The sequence below is a fragment of the Charadrius vociferus genome, unplaced genomic scaffold, assembly GCF_000708025.1.
Source record: "Charadrius vociferus isolate BGI_N301 unplaced genomic scaffold, ASM70802v2 scaffold450, whole genome shotgun sequence".
In the NCBI taxonomy this organism is placed as follows: Eukaryota; Metazoa; Chordata; class Aves; order Charadriiformes; family Charadriidae; genus Charadrius; species Charadrius vociferus.
This window is the reverse complement of record NW_009646931.1, coordinates 383031-406843: the sequence shown is the minus strand read 5'-3', so window position 1 is coordinate 406843 and position 23813 is coordinate 383031. Positions and strand designations below refer to the sequence as shown.

Sequence of the window (23813 nt, the reverse complement as noted above, 5' to 3'; positions counted from 1 at the left end):
CTTTTCACTATAAAAGATGTTTAAATTCATATGATGCCTCTCCCGACACCACTGAGGCCAAATCAACTTTAAACATACTTTTCTGGGGATAGAATCAAGTTCTCCCATCCCTGACTGGCCAGGAAACTGACTCAGCTCCCTTCGCTTCTGACATACATGAACATGCATTTCTTGGGTCAGCCTTCAACCACACAAGGACAAGGACCCAAACTAACATGAAAATTAAAGTGAACAGAATGTGACTATATTTATCGACAGCCATCATAATGACTTTCTGCCATGTCTCATTTTTAACTACTAATGTTTTATTTCACAGCTATGTTTGAATTCTCAAAAGTCATTAGAAAAGCAATTATATTTTGTTTTTTATAGCAGTATAATTTGACAGTAGGGAAATGCAACATGAAAGAAAGTGAAATCAGTAAAACATTATTTTGCCATCACACAGGGGACAGGATTCTCTTTCTCTTTCATTATCTAAGCCATTAAAGAATCTTTTCCCACTGGTAAACAAGTCATACCTGAAAATTATGTTTCCTGCACGATCAGCCTTCCATGCCTTCACAAGAGCAAAATCTCCTGTAATCGACTTCTCCAGAATAAAGTGACGGCCATCAAACTCTCGCACCTACAGAGAAAAGTACACTATTGAGATGTTTCTTCCAACAGATCTCCGATGAAATACTTATTTTATGTGGTTAATTTTACTGTTATATTAGTCTGTTATATTTAGACTTCTTTTTGTACTACATGAAGTTTTTTCTGAAAAACTGTAGCTCAATTGTATAATAACAGAGAAGCACGGAAAGGCTGTAAACCCCAGTTTTATCATAGCGTCTGTTTAGTGAAACAGAATGAGAATTTTTTTTTCTGCTGCTCCACCTACTGGAATTAGACATGCTTTTTTCTACACAGCTACCAGCTCACCAAAAACTGAAGTGCTAAATGATTGAGGGATTGGAGCATCTCCCTTATGAAGAAAGGCTGAGAGAGCTGGGACTCTTTAGCCTGGAGAAAAGAAGGCTGAGGGGAGACCTTATTACTACTTACAAATATCTAAACGGTAGGTTGAAGGAGGAGGGAGCCACACTCTTCTCGGTGGTTCCCAGTGACAGGACGAGGGGCAATGGGTGCAAGTTGGAACATAGGAAGTTCCGTTCCAACACACGAAAAAACTTCTTTACAGTTCGGGTGACAGAGCAGTGGCACAGGCTGCCCAGGGAGGCTGTGGAGTCCCCTTCTCTGGAGATTTTCAAGACCCGCCTGGATGCAGTCCTGAGTAATGTGCTCTGGGCAATCCTGCTTTGGCAGGGGAGTTGGACTAGATGATCTCTAGAGGTCCTTCCAACTCTGAAAATTCTGTGATTCTGTGATTCTGTAAAGGAACTGATGAATGAATTCATAATCACTGCCCACCACCAAAAACCCCAAATCTAAAATGAAGCAGATTTGAGACAGGGAACTCAAATCACTTCATCTGATAGTTTGAATATCATTTTGTTTTCTTTGCATCATGATCAATATTTGTAATGATACTGTGCCTGAAGCCAGAATATGTAACTGACAAACAGCTCATATTTTAATCCTATGTAGAAACATGAAACAGCATTTCTCTTAACAATGTAGAAGGTTAGAGTATACAAAAATACTACTTGAGAGCTATTTAAAATTTCTAAGAGGGGGAGGAAGTATCACAAAAGTGTATCAGAAGTCAGTTTTTCGGTCCTGTAAAAGGAGATCTGAGCTTTTACAAAATGACACATTCAAAATGGATTTGCAGAATGGGTTTGATCACATCATGCTAGCTGTGTTACTATCCCCCCAGAAGACTGAGGAGAATAAGAGAGACTTGTCCACAAATGTTAAAAGTAGAAAAATGTTATCAAAATTATAAGCTATTTAATAAACAAAATATTCCTTCAAATGGTAAAAAATCATAATAACATACTCAGTAAGAAAATTAAGGGGGAAAAAAAAAAACCAAGGTTAATGATTATATACTGAAAATAGCCATGTATGAAATGCACAAAAACATAGAGGGGGGAAAATTACCTTTACCCCAGGGACATTCTTGAGGTAGAATTTAATGCCGTTTGCAGCCTAATTGGGACATACAGCATTAACCCCATCCATTTCCTCAAGTACAGTTATGGCACTGAGAAGTCTCTTCCCTTCTCCAGATTCTACATCCAATTTCAATGTGAAGCCCTTGTTTCTCACCTGGAAGCTACACTTAATTCTTTGCAATTTCAAATACTCAGACTGAATTGCATCTCAACTGTTGGCAAATGAAAAGTTTGTGTCAACTGAGCTCTTCCCTGTTTAACGGGAAAATGTCCCATCCCTTCTAATGCTGAAGCTTCATGTACAGCTCGAGGGCTGGTTGCTCCATACTACAGTATTTAAGGAGCACCTGCTCCACTAACAGGAGGTTGTTCTGAATCTGTACTGTGCACTGCAGTGCCCTGGTATAAGATTTTGTTTCAATACACAGCAAACTTGGTCGGAGAACTGTCAAGTGAAGAGTGACTCAGCAAGACAGGTTTTCACTTGACCAGTTCTTGATGCTAAGTCACCCTAAAGCTGTAAAAACTATTCTAACACATCACAGAGGACAGAAGTGAGCAGTGTGAGGAAAACTAATGTGTCTAGTACCAGAGCCATCCTCTTAATCCAATATACCAAGGTTAAACTCGGTCAGGAGATGCTTAAACTACTGTTTAGCTTTGAAACGTGAAATAAATCCTGTTTTCAAACCAGAAGGCTTCCTAATAACAAATTGACATCTTACCTCTCTTGGCTGGCTAGCAATGGCAATGGTGCCATCTTTATTGTATTTGATAGGTGCACCCCCTTCCTGCACGAGCGTTCCATAGCCAGTACTGGTGTAAAATGCTGGGATTCCTGCTCCTCCTGCTCTAATACGTTCGGCAAGCGTACCCTATGGGAAAAACACATTTAAGAACTAGTCATTTGGGAAGAACAAATCCAACTTTGATCAATGGCTTGCAAGAACTTATTGTTATATCCTGTCATTTGGAGCTTTTCCTTCTGAACTCAGCAGACCATCACATTTCTTCCTCCCATTTTATGTCCCCTTTGTGGGACTGGTACTGGATATGGCAAGAAGTACCTTACATATGGCCATGAATTGCTCAAGAGCACACCCTCACACAACTCCTAGTCAACTCCCAAGCCCCAGCACTTTGCTGTGCCTCCTCTCCTTCAGCCTGTTTCCCAATCCATTACTCTGAGAAGAGTACCATGTTCTTTTTCTCTTTCCCACTTGGCTACATATGCTGGAAGGTTTCTCGTTTATAACAGTCCTACATACATATGTTTCATTCTCCAACACTTTGAGAAAAACTTCATACCTTACTCCAAGTTGAAAGAGTCATGCATAGCATATCGAGAACGGAAGAGGAAGTCCAGTGATCTGGGATGCCCATGCTAAGATTACCAAGAAGCTGACAGAACAGCATTTCTACTCTATTTGACCCCATCTGCGTTCTGCTCTATATCCAGCTGTACCACAGATATTAACAGCCCAAACTCCTCATCAGCACTAACTACAGATTTACTGCCAAAGACATGTCTGTCTGTTTTTCATTACTACCCCAATTTTTTTTAATATGTTTTTCTGTATTCAAAGCAAGACAAGACCGTCATGGTCAATTATCTACCTTGACGGCCTCCAAAACATAGGTTGCATTTTCCCCAATTATCCTTCAAGAAACACAGTAGCTTCTGGTAGTTTCACAAAACGGTGGCAAGAGGCAGATGCAAACCATGCAATGATATGAAGTCCGGTGTGCCAAGCACCTCACCATGACCTCTCACTTACTGTATGTAACAAGGACACAACAGTTCCCCATTTTGCCTAAAGTCATACCAAACTTGAAGAGCATTTTCCAAAAGGCTAGTTTATCTTGACACAAATACTTAAAATTCCCGCAGCTCCTAGCAAGTCATTAATTCACCTTATTGTTTAGCATTGCACACTGTATACCCATAATTTTCATGCTGGATTTAGGCAGCTTGTCTGTGCAGTCCATAAAGACAATTACATGTCTAAGAAATTCAAGTTCTTCTAGATGAAACCATTGAACATTAAGTAGGAGGAAAGAAAAAACAAATTGTGAGGTGACAGCAAGATGAGATTTGCGACTTTTAAAACATGAAAAGTGACAAGTGCCTGGTTATTTCCATGTCAGCTGACTGGGTATAAAAGGAGCTTTTCTGCCCATCTCTGGGATTCTAAGAGACATTCCCAGGAGATTGAGCCCAAGACTCTCTTCTCCACAAAAATTTAAGACTGTTATTTTTCCCAGAGACTTAAATCAGTAGCTGTTTAAAGACCAAAGGTTATGTGTCACCTTTGGAAATACCAGACACTAAGATGCTGCAGGCTTTGAAGTTAAGAGTACTAATTTCACAAAACTAGATCTCAATATAATGTGACTGACACACGATTTTAGGATCTCATTGCATTCAGGCTATGGGTAGCTTCGTGGTGCTGAATTAGTTAAAACTATTGTGCTAAAAAGCAAAGTTGTAAATACTGGCTCATAACACTATGCAGAGATTAATTCAGTTAAGATTTAATGAACAAACCCAAAAGAGTTATGTCTCACAATGAACTGAAATCTCATAATTTGATTCCTACCCACTAGGTGGCAGACACTGCCCACGCAACATCCCCAAAAGCACACAGGAGCTGCCACCAATACAGGAATCCAGCAACCCTCCCGACTTCTTTCCCCTTATATGGACCACAGTAGTAAGCATACTTCATGTGTTTTTCTAGAATTGTGAGGAACTACCAAAAAACAAACATCATACAATAAAATAAACATATATATTATATGAATATAATGTAATAAGCCATAAAAGGAATTCACACAACACAACCAGTCAGTTAACAGACCAGTTGCAGTGACAGCCCATGATCCTAAGATGGCATGTGCCATCTGTCTTCACTGCACATCTGCACACGGGCAAAACATTTGCAAAATATTTTTATAAGAGCACTTAAGCGTTATCCTACTCAGTATTCTAAATGAAAAGAAATCACCAGTCTCTTAGAGACACTCCTTACCTGAGGTGTAAGCTCAACTTCAAGCTCACCAGATAAATACTGGCGTTCAAATTCAGCGTTCTCTCCAACATACGATGACACCATGCGTTTTATCTGCTTAGTCTGAAGCAGAAGACCAAGTCCAAAATTGTCAACACTGTGTAGAAAGAGTCAGACAATACTCAGCATTTATAACAGAGTTTTGTTATATTCAAAGAACTTGATAAACTTCAATGACTATCTCCCCCCACTTTAGACATACGGAATTGGAGACAAAAATCAAACCCCAGTTTTTAGAAGGGAGAACATCAAAGCTACAGTTAAAATTTAGGGGTCCAGTGCTCAGACCTTATCTGCAGATATTCAGACCAAGGCATTGAATACATCCAAAACTTTATTTTAAAGACATTTCACATGTAACAGCTACAAACACCAGACCACTGGTGTGTCACCAAACCACCAAATACTGTGAAACACCAGCTTAATAAGTCGTGTTATCTTCCATATCTCCTCCTTTAAAAAGCCTTAGTAATTAATAAAAAGTCACACATGGCACAAACTGGCTTTGAGTGAACAAAGACTTATTTTTTGTTTAAACTCTTGCTCCCCAGGAAAAAGGCAAGTGATTGCTTAGCAGCCCAAGGAGAAAGGCACATTCACATTTATAGTGCTGGTTTGTACATAAGAGAAGATAATAACTGAATTCAAATGTTCTTATTACAGTAAACAATTCAGTTTCTTATTAAGAAATTGCCAACTCCAGCAAAAGACATTAACACTGCAGTCAAGATTTTCTTGTCTGTGTCGTTATATCAGCTTAAACTGAATACCAAAGGTAACATGCAACATTACTCTATTAGTCTTTAGCATTTTTGTGATGTTTGTCACCCTATATCGTGTACTGATGGGACAAGAACATATTTCACAAGTTACTGTAACAATAGGGCTCTGTAAAAAAAGCTATTAAAATTTGACAAAACATGAATTTAAAATATAAAAATCAAAATAAACAGAGACGACATTACAAAGGCACGTTTCTTTCACATTTCCAACAGATTATGCAGGATATTGGCTGACTGGTACATGTGTGTGAAGTTCTGCATTCATGGTGGTTTCTGCAACGTATGGGTGGAGAACTCAGACCTTCCACTCTCACTATAAGAAAGATTACATGATCCAGAAGCATCTCACAAAAATTGATGTTTATTTGCCACTAGTTGTTTCAGTTCAGTATTACTTAATTATCCATACAACGGCTTGAGATTTCAGGATAAGAAATCTTGAAAAATATTAAAAGAATCCTTTAAGACACCAAACCCAGTATCCATCATACTGTAATTAACATGCAAAACTGCTTGCCATATATGCCTCCTATTGAAAACACCACTGCTGAAGAACACCTCCAAAAAGGTGGTCTGTATTTTCTAATTCTGTTAATTGCTTTAATGAAATATATCCCTTTCCTATATAAATCTCACTCTCTTGGTACTCCTACACCACCACGTCTGTAATACTCTTTCCTTCTTTAGGTACTGTCAGAAATGAACTGTCTTTCCACTAATGACCAAATGGAGAAAGTAATGCAATCACACTGCCTTCCCTCTATTCTCCTTACTTATACCTCACTTAAATTCTTGGTAAGCATATCCGCTAACTCTGGCTTTATAAGCTGTGGTGATGGGAAAGAAAAGACTGTAAAGGAGAGAGCAATACAAAGTACTGTAATGCAAATCTATACTCCTCATACTAAAAATACTACCTTACTCAAAAAAGGGGCAAAAAAGGCAACTTAGAAATCAAGATATGATGCTGAGTGAGCTGAGACATATTTGTTTTGCACGATAAATCAGTGTAGATCAGAGGAAAGAACCCACTGAGCCACAACCAAACCTCACCTAATGAATATTAATACTCCACCACTTCAGGATCCTCATCAGACATCCCAGCTGCGACCTCCTGGCATCCTTCCAAAAGGCCAGATTCAAAAAGTTTACTGTTATACAGAATTAATTGCCAAATATGAAAGTGGTAATGATGAACCCACTTTTACAACAGCAGCACTATCCTCTTGCTCATCCCATAGCACATGCTGCAGTGCCCTGTGCGAAGGGAGAGGGGCTGAGGAGAGCAGTACCAGCACCAGCTGTGCACCTCCTACTGCAAAACTCACAATAGCTGCATGGACAGACGTGCAGTCAGAAAGACTTCTCAGCTGCATGCAAAATGAGGACTATTTTAAGGTTAGGACTATTTTAAGAAGATAACCCACTTCTATGCATACTCAGGCATTTTGGAAACTGCATGATAGGAAGTGAAACAAGCTTCTATGATCCACTTCTCTGTATGTATTGTATGTTCTCTAGCTGTAAAGAACTTGACTTAATATAAAAGCTTCCTCCACTCCCCAACTCTGACCTATTAAAAAAAATTTAAAATCTAACTCTGATGCAGTGTCAAAAGTGTTGCAATGCCAAAGCCTTGAGAATAAAATGCGTGCTGCTTGGAAACAGCCTATATTTCTGACTCACCAAAGGAAAAAATTCCAGCAGTTGAAACTAGGAGCTGGGAATAGAGTAGAAAGAGGAGTCTTGTGAGCAAAGTAAGATTAAAAAAAGACTAAAAGTACAAATGCCAGAATTTCCTGCATAGGGTCACTCAAAGCAGGAAAATCCCTCTCACAAGAAAACCAGCAAACCCTGACCTCTCGATATAAAAGGTAATAAGCAAATGTAACAGACCAGACAATATCTGATGGCAGTTTAATGGGTTTGTATAACTAGAGTACTGTGTAGCGAAAGTATAGACAGTAAACAAAACTGTGCAGTATTTTGTAGTGCAAGAACCAGCAGGGGCAGCTTGAACTGCTTACAAACCAGAGTTTGCTACTTCTGCATATCGTTCAGGTGGTTAACATGGCTCTTACGATTGCAAAACTTGCAAGCTATCAAATAGAAACAGGCAGACACGGGATTTCTGCATGTAGACACAAAATTCTGAGTGCACATTCACATAAGAAAGGGGAGTCAACAGCAGATTTGTAATGGTTAAAGAAATTTCTGCCTCATTTCACTAAGATCTATAACACTTCCTCCTACAGACTCACAAGCCAGACTGGAGCATGTTGTCCTTAACAGGATTTTGCATATGGTCCTGCAAGATCCCATGCAGGATCCAAAATGGATACCGTTGATTCCCTCATCTGCTACAGCAAGTTCTCTTCGCTCAAACAAAAGTTTGCAGCTACAAAGTTCCCTATAGAAATTAAATAGAAAAGCACAAAAAATTATTCTCTGCCACACTCATCCCAAGCTGTTCCTCACTTCTTAAGTCATTCTCTCCCCTCACCTCAAAGGCAGTCAATTTATTCAAAAATAAAATTGTAGTGAGGATCAGTCACTGAGCACACAGGTCATACAACCTTATTTCCCTAGCACAATGACAAGAGAAATTCTACCTTCAGAAAGTCACGCACGAAGAGGCTCTGCCTGCATGATAACACAAAATTACTTCAATTCCCAGCCACATTTCATTTTCAGAGCAGCATCACAAAATCCAATTGCTGTTACTCATTTTATTTGTTTATTTTAGATGTAAATTTCTTAGAAGAAATATAGTGCTATCCATCTCTTTTAAGGATGCAATCTGCCTTCAGGTTCCCAGCTGAAATAACCCTTTTGCTTTCCATACACAACAGTTTTCCTTTCATTTCCCCCCAAAAACTCATTTTGAGCATTTCAGCCTATTTTATGTTTCCTATGTTTTTTTCCTTATATTTGAAGAAAACACACAGCAGTGAAAATGCTGTTCTTACTCTTATTTTCCCTACCCTTTGCTCTTTACTTGACATCTCTATCCCAGAATAAAAATAAAAACCAATTTCTGGTTTAGGGAAATTTCTTTCAATATAACATTTCAATAGAACATTTTTTATGTTACATACTCGTTCTCCCTTTCCGTATTTTGTGGCTTTCTTGGTTGTTTTGTTTTAGGTGCAAAAGTTTCTTTGAACTTTTCAGCTTAAATTATGTTTATGCTGAAAATGTTATCCCTAAAATACCTGTCTTGCAGGCAATGCCCTTCCTATCAAATACTAACCATAAAAAGAAAAAGAAGATCCCTTCCTGAGTGCTTGGAAAGAATACATCCTGTATACTTATTATAAAAGCTGGGTTCAAGTCTTTTAAAAATTTAAACAAAGGTGAGTGCAATAAAAATGCATTGCTTTAGATAGGAAGGAAAAAGGTGTGGTGGAAGTTGATATAGTTGTTATGTATGCTGTCAGAAACAGGAAAGTACACATTAGTGCTAAACAGTTCTTTTGCCCTCAAACGTGTTAAGATCTCTAGAAGTTTTCCCATTCTGTATTAGTATGAAACCTGAATCAACAGAATACATGAAACATACAGGAAGAGAGATCTAACCTGGCGCTCACCAAGAACGCAGGTGACGCAAGTTCCCCATTTTACTGATGAGGATGAGAAAAAGTAATCACAATCAATGAGTTTTGGTTGTTTGGCAACACATTCCGTCTTATTGTTTTGTCCCCCTCAGACCTACGAAACCTTCCTGTCAAAAACTAACTTCTGCCTTTTCTAACTAAAAAATTAGTTAAAGACGACGCCTAGCCAGATCTAGCCCACATATCTCAAGTATGCTGGAAGCAGTCAAAGGCAACATACCGATGTTGCACTACAGATGAAAGGTAATTTGGAGCTCTCAAACCTTTCTTTTTGGCGGCTCAAGGAAAACATACTCTACAGCATCACAGAGAAGAGATTACCTAAGTTTCCAAGGCGATAAAAGCTTCACACACCACAAAGGAGACTTGGAATGCCCCACTATTCTGGCAAGAGACATAAGAGGTGGCTTTTTGGTTTTTTTTGAGTAAAAGGAAATAATTACGCTTTCCTCTCTCTCTGCATTTCTAAAGACATTTATAGGTGTCTAAGAAGAGTGGGGGTGGTCAGGACAGACTGGCTGCCCTTACTGGGTACACTGGAAACTGCTGGTAAGCAGCATCAATTAGCATGACAGATTCATTCTTCAGGGATCTGCTTGGCAGAGTACCATGGGATAAAGCTTGGAGGGAAGAGAGGCCCAAGAAAGCTGGTTAATATTCAAGGATCACCTCCAAGATCAGGAGCAATGCAACTCAACAAAGAGGAAGTTAGACAAAAACATCGGGAGGCCTGCATGGATGAACAAGGAGCTCCTGCACAAACTCAAATGCAAGAAGGAAGCCTACAGAGGCCAGAAGCAAGGACAGATAGCCTAGGAATAATAGTGAGAAATTGTCTGAGCAGCCAGGGATCCAGTTCAGAAAGCTAAAGTCCTGATAGCATTAAATCTGGCTAGAGGCATCAAGGGCAACAAGAAAAGCTTCTATAGGTATGTCAGTGATAAAAGGAAGACCAGGGAAAATGTGGGCCCTCTCCAGAAGGAAAACAGGAGACCTAGTCACCTGGGATATGGAGAAGGCTGAGGTAATTGACTTTTTTGCCTTGGTCTTCACGAGCAAGTGCTCTAGGCACACCACCCAAGTCACAGACAACAAAGGCAGGGACTGGGAGAACAAGGAACCGCCCACTGTAGATCAGGTTTGAAACCACCTAAGGAACCTAAAGGTGCACAAGTCCATGGGACCTGGTGAGATCCATCCACAGACCCTGAGGGAATTTCGGATGAAGTTGCTAAGCTACTATCCACCATATTTGAGAAGTTGTGGCAGTCTGGTGAAGTTCCTGTTGACTGGAGAAGGGGAAACATAACCCCCCATTTTTAGAAAGGGAAAAAAGGAAGACCCAGGGAACCACAGGCTGGCCTGTCTCACCTCGTGCCGGGCAGGATCATGGACCAGCTGATCTATCCCCACCTGGAATATTGCGTCCAGCTCTGGAGCCTTCAACATAAGAAGGACATAGACCTGTTAGATTGGGTCCAGAGGAGGGCCACAAAGATGATCAGAGGGCTGGAGCACCTCTCCTATGAAGACAGGGTGAGAGAGTTGGGCTTGTTCAGTCTGGAGAAGAGATGACTCCACAGAGACCTTATTGCAGCCTTCCAGTGCCCAGAGGGGGCCTACAGGAGAGCTGGGGAAAGGACATTTTACAAGGGCGTGTAGTGATAGGACAAGGGGTAATGGTTTTTGGAGCACCCTGTTCTAGGGGGAGGTGCCCCTGCCTATGGCAGGGGGGTTGGAACCAGATGATCTTTAAGGTCCCTTCCAACCTAACCATTCTATGACTCATTCTACATCCCTTAAGAAGAAGTCTTCCTCTGTACTTGTTTAAAGATTTTCCAGGACTTGCAGTGCATATTCCTGGGAGATCCCCCCCAAGACTGGAAGTCATTGGTTATGAAACATTAACATGAATATTTGAGTTTTGGAGAACTAAAATGATGCCCTACTTGACCTTTCTCCTCTCATAATTTGGGGATTGCAAGGACAGGAGAGCAACTACCTCACCCCTGAAGACTATGGATTGAGAAAACATGTAGTAAGAATCCTGGGGCAAGGCTCCACCTCAGGCAGAAACTAGAGTTTCCTGCAACTTGCTGCTGCTGCAGTGTAATGGTTTAGGCTGGTCTGGTCACTAAAGAAATGACAGATGTTTTTTATTATCCCCTCTCCCTTCCCAGAAGGGGAAGGAAGAAAGACTTATGGGTTGGGGGGAAAAAAAAAAAAAATCTAAAACAGCTTTAATGTAATATTAACAATAAAAAGAAAACATAATAATATTGATAAGAAAACAGAAATATAAATACAAATATATACAAAACCAGTATCGTGCTTCCGGGATGACAGTCATGTCACTGGTGGCAGGCAATGCCAAAGTCCTAGACTGGGGTCAGCAGCAGATGGGAACTGAATTCAGGAACACATGGATCGGGATCAAAGACAGAAGAACAGACAAGAGTCCTCCTTGGACACCAGCCATTGAAGAAGTAGTTAACCCCTTTGATCCCTCAGCCTTATATTAAGCATGAGGCAGATGCAATGGAATACCTCATTGGTCAGCTTTGGGCCACCCATCCTGTCCGCTCCTCCCCACGGGCGCAACCCCTTTACAACTCTTCTGCTTCTGGCCCTTCAACTTGGCACATAAGAAAATTAGCTGACTTTGGTTGTTATAGAAATAAATATAATCAAGAGCCACCTTGCATACCATTTTTTAGTGTTAACTATGGCTATCAGACATTATCACTGCCAGAAGCAGACACTGTCTGAAAAACATACCATTAATTGCAGACAGCACCATTGGTTAGAAGAGGCTTAACCAAAAAGTAAACTTACTAAAAAGGAAAATTGGTTTTGTTCGATCTCAAACCAGGACATGCAAAAAAGCATACTTATGGTTGGTCCCACTCCTGGAAAAAGCTTTATGTAAAGACACTAGTCAGCTTCTGGTGATACATGACTAGTCTGTCTAGGTATTTGGCAGGTCCGAGTGTTGCACAACTATGCCTGAAACTTGATAACAGATGGACCTGGTTCAGAGCTAGGAATTTTCCTGGCAGGAGGCTAGGAGTGCGAGAGGGAAACAATTTCCTTGATCACTTGACACTTAAAAGACTCTTCATCTCATCTGTTTTACTTTGTAACATCAGCTTTTCAGTCCTCAAAAGGAACTGATTCAAATTACATGCAATTATGACTTCCCAAAGGGTCCACACTTTCTAGAGAAGTCGACATATGCTTCCCAACTAAAAGGAATGCATTAATCACTACCTGTTAGACACCTCTTAGTAACATATCCTTCAGCTTTCAGGCTTATAGGAGTCCCTGACTATAGCATGAAACTTTACCAACATGAAAGAAGGTATGTGACTAAAGAAACCGGAGTTCTTAGTGAGGCACATTCAGAGGTCCACAAAAATAATCACAAGGTATAATCCTGGCAGCACCAGAAAGTGATTCTTTATTGCCTTTGTGCAGGAAATCAGTAGATGCCTACTGATGATGGTGTTTGCCAAAAGACACCAAACAAAAGTGCAGGCACACCAAGAGTAAAATAAATGTGGACACTCACCCATATAACAGTTCTTGATGACTCATCTTCCCCAGCCATATAGCCGGCTCTTAACACTAAGATTATGATGTCCCTCAATAATCCCCTATGCATTACACTGGAAGATTACTACGGAACCAGGTCAGATGATATTCTGTTTCTCCTCTTTTTCTGTTCCCCACTTCCAGCAGGGTACATAGAATGAGGGCAAGATGAGGAAGGGGAGTCAACTAACAGGGAGAGGAAAACAGATTCAGCTTATAAATTTGACAGAAGCATAACGTTTATTTGCCCTATTGATTCTTGAGGCACTGTCTGCAGACATTTTTTTTCTTTCCTTTTTCCCAGGACATTTTCCCATCTGTCCTAATGGGAACTGCTTAATGAAAAGCAGAAAAGACAGGCAGAAGCTCTCTGAGGGAAACTGACTGAGAGAAGAGGAGGAAGAAAGTATGGGTGCTGCCCTGTGCTAAGGCAGTCCTGGTCAGGAGAAGGAAGAGGTAGGACAGAAAACAGGGCAGTGGGTCACAGCTCCCAGAAACCACAAAAACTGTCTCACCACCTTTTCAGCCCATGGCAAAGGACGAAAGAAGTAGTGTGCTGAATCTCTCTCAGCTCAGCAGCCTGGGACTTCTTCCACTTTGAGGGCAGAAAGAAGAAAGAAAATAAGGAGCCCATGGCTGCTGGGAATTACAAAGCCCTGTGTGCAAATTGGCATGACTGAGCCTTAAGCTCCCTCTGTTCCTTCTCTGCAAGTGTTTCCACAGCACTCTTCTCCCTCTGCTAGTAAAGCCTTCTTAGGGGAACTCCGCCCTCTCTGCTCCAATAACTTCATCTCAGCTCCAGCCTCACAGCAAAATGGAAATATTCTTTCTCCAAAACCAATGCTCCACTCCTGTAAGAATGATGGATGCAGGCATATAGGCCAAGTTCATTGTGGTTGTGAAGGCAGATAATTTTTGAAGAAGACGACTACTGTACTTTGCATGGTTATGTCAGTAGCAAGGTCTCCTCTTTCCACATTCCTTTCTGCTATGAAATGGCATATTGTGTTTTTATTCTGACAAATAAAACAACTTTATTCAGAACTTTTAAAATTTACCATATTTTTTCTTCACAGTGAAGTTATGTGGTATAGACTTAATCCCACAAATATTTCAATTTCATCATGAATTCATCATACTTCAAAAGTCTTCTGGCCAAAAACTAGGTTTAACTTTTAGTGTCACTTTTCTAAAACCAAGTGGACACAGTTCCTCGACCATGCTGAGTTCTATACCTATTTTGTCTTCCTCGTTTGTAATCACAACCAGAAAGTCATCTGCACAGCTGATTTCTCAATAGTTCCTTCTAGAGCAAAGTTTAGTACAATTCGCCCTGCCAAAATCCTAAATAACCCCCACACTAAAATTAGCAAGATGACCTGGTCAGATTTTCAGGGATTTGCAGTTCACACAGTGTCACTAATTTAACAGATGTAATAAAGCATGTGATTAGATTCTTTACAAAGAATGGAGATGATTTAAAAAAAAAAAAGTAAACTGCTTCAAATAATCAACTTAACACTGAAAATATCTTGTATACCTTGCCTCATTATTTTGGCAACTTGCCATGTGCAGGATTTTACCTAACTCCTCTCTTATCTCTCCACCAACAGAGAAGAGTCATTGGTGACCTTGTATTTTACTTCTGAAAGTGTATTTAATTTGGGATGTTTGAAGAATTTCTTATGCATGTACAAAAATGACACACACAATGTAAGATACTCTGAGAATCACCCTGATCATATCTTTATGCACATACAAGTTTTCTTCCCAGTCCCTCATAGACTTTTTCAGTTACATTTTAGCTCTCTGAATCAAGGGATTGTAAAATTCATGCCATTAAAACCACCTGACACCTTATACTATGTGAAAAAACTTCTCAACTCTCTGTGAATTTGGAATGCAACTTCCACTTCACAGTATTTATATATATACACACATATTTTTAATATATATTTTAATATATATAAAATACACACACACACATATATATATTTAAACAGTAATAATAAGGAGGGAATTAATCCACAGGAGTTACACATGCAAGAACAAATCGGGAGTCTGCAGCAAAGATGGCAAACATATTTTGTTTTAACAGAAACACAGAATTCAAAGCAATGACTGAGAAATGAGACAACATTAAATTTTAACATACATAATATTTATCAATCCTGCCTTAAATCCAAAATATTTAGTGGCTAAGAACATAAAAATGCGTTTTTTGCTTTTGAATATGGGGTGCCACAAGTTTACATAAGAGTGGTGCCTTATCTGGAGATCTGAAACTGCGAATAGCCCATTAGGAAAACAAGGATATTATGGTAGTAAATAACGGTGCACTCGGGCATCAACAGTTCAAATGTTTATTTCAAGCTGTTTTGTCCTTACTAATGCACAACTTGTAACACAAAAAGAACTTCTTCAATAAGACCACAGAGACCAAAGCTTCAAAAAGCTGGTAATGCCTTTTAAGCAGACAGTCTGAACCGGTGCTAATCTGACAGCATGCTCTGAATCTCCTTTTAGGTGATCACCCAGGTGATTAGTAACTAAGATATTAACTGTGACTTCTGTTCAACCCTACTACATTCAAAAAGAACGCATATTTAAGCCTTAAAAGCAGACAAAGCCCAGAAGGAAGTAGCTTATTTGATACAACAGTCAGACCACCCATGCAGCTACTACAAGTCATGGACTTCATTTTTACCAGGGACAAATTCAGCATACTGAGATGGCAGAGACAGAATAAAAGAGTTGATCTCAGAATATGATCATCCTCAAATTAGTTATCCATTTCATTAAGCAAACTTAATTAAAAATAATTATTTGGTGCTAATTTCTTAAACTTTCTTTTTAAATATTTGGCTGTGTTGACAAGAGCATAGTTTTTGTTACAACACAGGTCCTGAAACAATAGGTCTGATAGCCTGCATTAGGGAAGTCTTAGCATAAGCTGACCTAAAACATCTCAGTCCACTCTAACTTGAAATCAGTGTGCAACAGTCACAAGCAGATGAAAAAACAGCCATGTGCAAGATGGTACTGTATACTAATCACAATCATATTGGGAATTTACTGAATGAAGGTTTAAAATAAGGACCTACTTTCATACGTGGAGCGAACCAAATTTAAACAATAATGCAGCAAAAACCTAGCTGAGACAGAATCCTATAAATTTAAAGGACTCAAAATAACATAGTGTAAAGAAATACTTAAAATATGAACAATGAAGGCAAAACAAGGCAAGATGTGAGAAGCTGTATTTTAGAAGCACATCCACGCACCATGGTTATCTTTCACTATCTCCCTGGTTCACAAGCTTGTTTCCCCTGCAGCAAGTTGTGCAAATACCAGAGATACTGGATATTTGTACTGCTTCTCTTCCAAACACTTTGCCTTGTTTGGCTTAGCAAAATTCACTAGCTAGCACACAGCATATGCACTAGCATAATGCACAGCAACAGACAGTAAGTTTAGCAGTATGATGTTTCTAGCTAGGGTGCCTAAGAACACTCCATACACTACGGTACAACCTGTCCTTGGCAAGTCTTTCAAAGGCCAAAACAAAGACTTTACCTGCCAGCAACTACGTGACTTGAGCAAGGCTTTGCAGGAGGAATCTCCTCCCTATTACACTGCAGCACAGAACAGTAGGGCGTGAACTTGTGAACAACCTACTCCTTTAGGGTTGTTTTCAGGCACTGCCAAGCATTTCTAGGCTTTGCTGAACCTTCTTTCCAGCTAAAAGAGAGTTGGTAAGAGTGCTTCAGGACTTCCTAATTACTGCTTTTCCCCTAGATGAAAGTGAAGCGCTGTCTCCTTTGCTGCTATTTTAGTCATAAACAGATAGCTCTGTAACATTTTGTGGTTCACGCATACTGAAAGACTTGAGACTTAATCCACATAGCTGCACTGTTCTCCAGAACAGGTTGTCTGTCTACGTACTTGGCTCCTTCCCTGCTCCAACTACATGTTGCCTGCTAACCCCACTGCAGGATAAGAAAACCTAACCACAACCAATTACCCTGTTTGCTGGCAGAGCTGGAGAAGAGAAAGCAGCTGCAGTCAGGAAGATGAAACACAGAACGGCATCATCAACTGCAGCACAACAGCACCAAAACAAAACACAATGAATCCTGAGGCATCTTGGAAAGCGGCAAATTACTCATCGCACAAAATACTTGACACCTCAAGACTACATGAACAATTCACCCTTTGAATACTACTGCTGCAGGGTATATGATTGCTGTGCTACTTGAGTTTTCAAATTTATTTATTAGTACTGCAACATTTGATAATATCACTATACTTTTTGACAAGAAGATGCTTAAACAGTATCAATCGCTGTGATGAGGATTCTTGACTTTATTAATAATGACGTCTGTGCTTTAGTCTCGTTCCCAAACCCTACCAAGCTATAACAGGCTAAGTTCCATATAATAGTAATACAATAAATACAAACAATAGATGAGACTATATTTTATTATTAATTTAATTTCAAAATAAATGATACTGTTCAACATGAAAACAACCCTATGATTTTTACAAACTAGACTTTATGAGAAGCCTCCATTCCCTCGGGGATTTTTAAATCATTACACTGTTCTGTGAGAAGCTTACCAGACTATCAAGAATGTTCATGGTAAACTAGTTCCAAGAAAAAAGGAATTAAATTTTGCTTTCATGCCAGCAACCAAATGTTTTACAGTAATCACTCCAGTCTCAAAGTTGAAAGAATTTTCAGTAAAGTTAGCATTATTTCAAGCCAAATTAATTCTCACCAACAACACCACCAACTACATGCAAAATACAACACAAAATGTCATCTTCTCCATTCTAGTCCCCAGTGTTTCTCTTTTCACTTTTCCTCACCTCCCTCCCAGGAGCACCTGTGCAATCTCTCTGTCTACATACATGTGCATCATTCAGAAATACGAATATGAGGAAAGCAAATGATCTTTACTCTAACTGATAGATCTTTCCACTTAAGAATATTTCTGTCTCTTTTTCTCTCCTTTTTATCATCCAGCTGAAATTGTTTCCCACAAGAGTCTAAGGAGCTTGAGTTTGACTGTGTATGTGCCAAATACCAACACAAATCATAACTGTTATCCAATGAACGTACAATGGCAAGCATGAGGCACTGAAAAAAAATCACAATGAACATTGTGAACTTCAGCCTCAGAAGCCTGGGCTATAGAGACAGATAGACAGACAGACAAAATCTGTGGGTTTTGAATGGTATTCTGGTTTTAACTTACATTAAATACAGTTGGGTTAAAAACAAAACAAACTGGAATACAAATCTATGGACAAAGTATATGGGAGATGTAATGATGCAGCTGAAAATAGCACAAAGCATTATTAGATAAATCCCACCTAATTCACTTCTTTCGCAAGGCTGGAAGAATCAAAGGAGCGAGGTTTAACTTCTATTTTCATTTTGTGTGAAAAACAAAGTTCTTTATAGCCAAACAACCTTTCTGGCTCCACAAACTTGTCTCTTTTACTCTAATGTAGGTACAGAAAAACAGTTTCCCAGTGATTTTTTTTTTCCCCCTACAGCTCTTGTTCTGCAATTGGATAAAGGCTGAGCTTCTACAGAACAGGTGGGAGACGCCCAACCAAGGAAAGGGCTCATAATTGCAAGCATTAATGAAGTTCCATGAAAACAATAAAAAATTTTTATTTCCCCACAAATACAGCATTCAAAAGTAAAAAGTTCACAGAAAATGTAGTAACCCAGTTATTACCATTTGCTGAAAGTAAGCAATGTTATAAAAAATTAAAAAAAAAACCAAACCAAAACCAACAACAACCAAACCAAACAAAAAAAACAACTGAAAGAATGCTCACAAACCATCTTCCTTACCAACTGGGGTGTGTAACCCCAGTACACCTAGCTGTGAGAAGACTCTTATTTCACAAGACAGAAGAGTTTAGGATGAGCTCCATTATCAAAGAAAATTTGCTAAAGAAAATACAATGCCACTAGGAGACACCAGTCTTCCAATATTCTTTAAATATACAATGAACTAAATTACACTGAAATTATTAAGTTGCTGAAGGTGACATTTAATAGGGTAAGTCATCAAACCAAGGTTATGGCCACCTGCAGATGCTAGTCATCCAACAACACTGCAAGGAACAGAGTATCAGTCTTATTGACTAGGCTGATTTAAAATACAAGCCGTTATATTCTGAATATCCATATTTTTATCTAATTTCATTTCTGTTTTATCAATGGACTTCAACAGATGTGGCTGTAGTTATTTCTCTATATGTATCTATATGACTGTCAGGTATTGTGAAGTCTACTATAATGAAGAATTTGTGTGAAAATTAGCCCTAATGAGAAGCTGAGACATTATATGTAAAAGAATTATTCTGTCAATCACACACAAATTTCTTAATGGGCAATCATTTAAAAAAAAAAACAAATCAAAAATTCCAAGACCCATCAAAGAGGCACTCCATTCTTTCATCATATTCTCCACACTATTGTGTTGTTTGGTTGTTTTTTTTAAAGTAACAGAATTACAATAAGGTCAGAAAGCACCAAACTGTAGTTAAAAAAAATATTCCCTATTCACACACACACAAAAAAAATTACTGATATTACATTTAAAGCATCTAAGTCAGAATTTTCAGTTACTGCCAACCAGTTAAATATATATAAAGATACATAATTGCAACTGTCTACAACAGTGACAATTGGTCCCTGACAAAGCTAAATATGCATAAAAGTACTGTACCTTCTGGGCTTATTCCAGAAATAAAGCTGTGTGGTAAACATGAAAATTCTTACGATAAAAAATAAGACTTTTTCATACTATCAGCCTTTTCACGTCAACGGAATATTTAGTCTGTACTTATTAAACCACAGACATATGAATACCTACCCTGCATTATTACTGACTGCTGTTATTCCCTTTACTCCAGTCTTCAGTAAACCCCCAATGAGGTTTTCAGGAATCCCACACAATCCAAAACCTATGTAAAGTAAAAGAAAATTGAGTATGTAACAAGTGTTTGAAAGAACACTGATTAACAATCAGTGTAAGAATGTGCACTGTTTAATTAAAAATCTTTTCTTAGTAGAAAAAGCTTCTTAGTCAACTAAATAAACCAATAGTTTTGGAAAGAGTTGCACCCTAGTACTGGAATCTCCCAGTCACTAGATGCTTCCCAGTTTGGATGAAAGCCATTCAACCATCAGAGATCTGCTCACACACAAATGGCCTTTGGAGAAGAGCTCCAGGACCTCGGCTCTCCCGATATGTCCTAACCACTGTAATCGTTCTTGCTCCTTCTCTTTCTACCCAAGTAACCTTCAGTTCTCTGATGCACATAACAATGTCAAACAGGAGAGAGTTCTCCCATATAGCTTAGCTTATAATTAGGTGATAAAAATCTGGGAATCTTAACGCTCTCAGGAAGACATATAACTAGATGCACAGTAACCTAGATCTCCACCCAGGCTGAGGTGCCTCACAGTCCTACCTATTATGCAAGAACCCAGCATGCCTCAAATGAAATACCATGCCACATTTGAGGTGCCTAGGTCTCAGGCCAGGCTCTAACACTGCAACTACTACCATTTCCTTCCCAAACACTTAGCCTCATATCTTCTTTTGTTCCAACAACAACAAAAAGACGCAGTAATTCTTCCTAGAAGACATTTTACCTCATTCCACATCTCCAGTGAGGTTTCCCATATTTTACAACATTACATTCATTACTTCTTCAACACTAAAAATCCTTTATAAACTACTAAATTAAGAGATGGCTTTTGTTTCAGTAGATTGAACAGCATGAAATTGTGGAAATCATCTAGAAGATTCAAAAGCTCAAGTCAGTATGACACTTCTTGACTCTTTTGGAAATGCTACACATAACCATTTAGTGTAACGTAGATAAGGATTATCTTTAATTCCTACAGCCAAAACAAGTTAGGTGATTTGTTCAAGGTCAGAGAGACCCAGTGACGAGGCAGATTCAGAACATGGAGAATGCTACCATAAAAATAATCAAACCAAATTTTATTTCTTCACCATCTGAAATAATAAAGCTAACTTGGAAAAGCCCAAGTCGATTTTCTGCATTCAAACTGGCACAAGTAAAGTCTAACATTTCACTAGTGGGGAAAAAAAACCTTAAAGATTTTTCTGAGGCTTTTCCCCTCTCCTGAGAAACAAACTGGGATTTTCTCACTGAAAGAGCCTGCCCCTCATTAGCAGAGTATGAAATCACTTGTTTAAAATACCCATACAAGTATATGGATTCTCAAATTAATACATATTAAAATAAACATGGTAAAATGGTAAAAAGTATCTTATTAATAGAACAAGTGATTGCATTCATAAAGAATCTAAATATTTACCACCAACAAGTATAGTTGCCCCATTGGGTATATCTTTTACAGCTTCAACAGGGTCAGTATAAAATTTGGTGTTGCGATGACAGCTGGTAGAAAAATAGCATCCACAAATCTGGAACAACATTAAAAGAAACACATGAATGAATAAAAAGCATTATATAGTAGCTTTATAATGATGACCATCCCTCTGGCTAGATAAGGGGGGAAATATATAAAATAAGATATTGCTACTGTAAACACTGAATACTGGGGGGTGAGGGGAGCAAAGGGTTCAGGTCTCCAAAACAAGGACTCTATTGTCTCTCTATCCCCCACAGCACCCATATTTCATGACATTCATGTGTATTGTGAAGGCTTTCAGCTTAATATGAGCTGCATCAATTTGACAATATCCAAACAGATTTTACATTTCTGAATTCCATCCTAAACTGCTGACAATTTGTGACTCAATGTGAACAGATTCACAAATGCAATTCCTCAGCACAAGTTAGGGCAACCCAAAGACTTCTCTCACCTATATATTGTTACTTGTGTCTGGATTCAAAGATATCCAGACACTAAACATAACCAGAAATTGCTGAAGCAGAGAGTCAACACCACCACAAAATTTGAATGGAGGCCAATGGACAATACGAAGTACAGCATGGTACTGGCAGTATAGTAGGAAGGGACACCGTTCAATGGACTGAACCTTCCCCCAGCTTCCCAACACAGTCTTAGAGTTCTTGGTGATGTTGAAAAACAGCCCAGTGCCAGGGAGACTCCAACAAACTGATGAAACAGGGAGGGCAAGAGGAAAGTCAATACAAACCCCACTCCCAAAACTAGACTTGACAGTGCAAGGCCATTACGCAGTATCCATCATAACTCTTCTATATTCTCAGGTCACACTTACCTTTTTTTTTTTTTTGTTATTATTCTTTAAGTATTTCCTACTAAAACTGCCATGCATTAATACTCACCTAGTACTGCCAAGGCACCAGGAGCAACCAACATTTATGTCACTACACTAACACAGTCTTCATAAATTGAGAGTATTTGGAAGTTAAAATACTACCTACTGGTGTTTCCACTCCTAATTTGACAGCAGAAGTGAGAAATTTTAAACTGAGAAAGAAGGAAAATAATGAGTAAATAAATAATAAAGAAGCTAATCTACACACGTTTTAAAGACAATAGCCTAATTCTTCCTTAAAGAGTTGCTTTAAGATCCAGTTTAAACCACTGCAATATTTTTTGGCTCAGTTTCAAGATTACACAAACTGCCCTCTTTATAAAATTAAGGCAGCAAGAGTTTATACTGAATGTTAAGAAAACCTTTCTGAATGCAAGCTTATCTCCTTCCCAATGGAAACACTGATGTTCATCTGTTTTGATGGGCTAAAAAAAAAATAAATAAACAACCAGTACACGGGTCATAGGGAAGAGTGACAAGTGAGAAAAAGACCCTTCCCCATGCTCAATTTTACCATGACTATTTCTTTCAGAAACATTTTTTCATACTAATAGTAAGACTGCAAAGACCGTCTCTGCTGGTCATGTTCAGTAAGCAAGTGACAAAATGAGTACTAAGTGCTGGCAGCCTTGGGAGCCCCAGTACAACAGGGCTGCAAGCAGGCGTGAGAGCCAGGGCTGGAAGAAGATCAGGCCACTGCCATGTCCCTGTACCCACACATCGGAAAATATTTTAAAGAGACCACATGGTACCAGTTCTTTAATCTTCCCGACTGCCTGTAACAGCAGGGAACAACAGAGCAGCATGTGTTACCTATGTGTGCATTCCCAGTTTGGATGTCTCCAGAGGGTATCTGCTCTTCTGTACTAAATACATTCTTTTCAGTCCCTTTACCACCCACTCTGCTGTTTGAGAGCAATGGGTTTTCAGGATACCTAGGGATCACCCACGGCCCCAACAACGGGACAGCAAGCTGAGACGTCAGAAGCGGGCTGCAATTCTGGCAGCCCAGGTTTAAGAGAGAAGTAGGATGGGGACAGGTGAGCTCCTAGAACAATCGACAAAACTGAAGTAAATTTTATAGAAGAGCAAAATATAACTTAGCAAAACAAAGACTGAAAGAGCTATGATTATTTAACCATGAAGACATCAGAAGATTAAACACAGGAACGAGAAGGAGAACAGACGAGCCGTTTCAACTACAGTAAGAAAAGCCACAGAAACCATTCTGGCTGAAGAGACAAATAAAACGAACGTGTCTACAGCTACACGAGGGGCTGGGAACCATTAGATGGGTGAGGTTCGGCAGCAGCTCCCCCCAGGCAGAGCGCAGCGAGCGCGGCCGACC

General features: G+C 39.2%; 1 protein-coding gene across 1 annotated transcript in view; it reads right to left on the bottom strand.

Annotated features, from left to right (window-relative positions):
- The window catches only part of OXCT1 (3-oxoacid CoA transferase 1), a 93669-nt gene that overhangs the window by 63152 nt on the left and 6704 nt on the right, over positions 1-23813 (bottom strand). Inside the window, exons 2-6 of the mRNA XM_009894704.1 lie at positions 21514-21622; positions 20033-20123; positions 5099-5234; positions 2792-2941; positions 522-628 (exon numbers count right to left, since the gene is read on the bottom strand). Coding sequence (XP_009893006.1) covers positions 522-628; positions 2792-2941; positions 5099-5234; positions 20033-20123; positions 21514-21622 — 593 coding nt within the window. The remainder of the gene's footprint in view (positions 1-521; positions 629-2791; positions 2942-5098; positions 5235-20032; positions 20124-21513; positions 21623-23813) is intronic.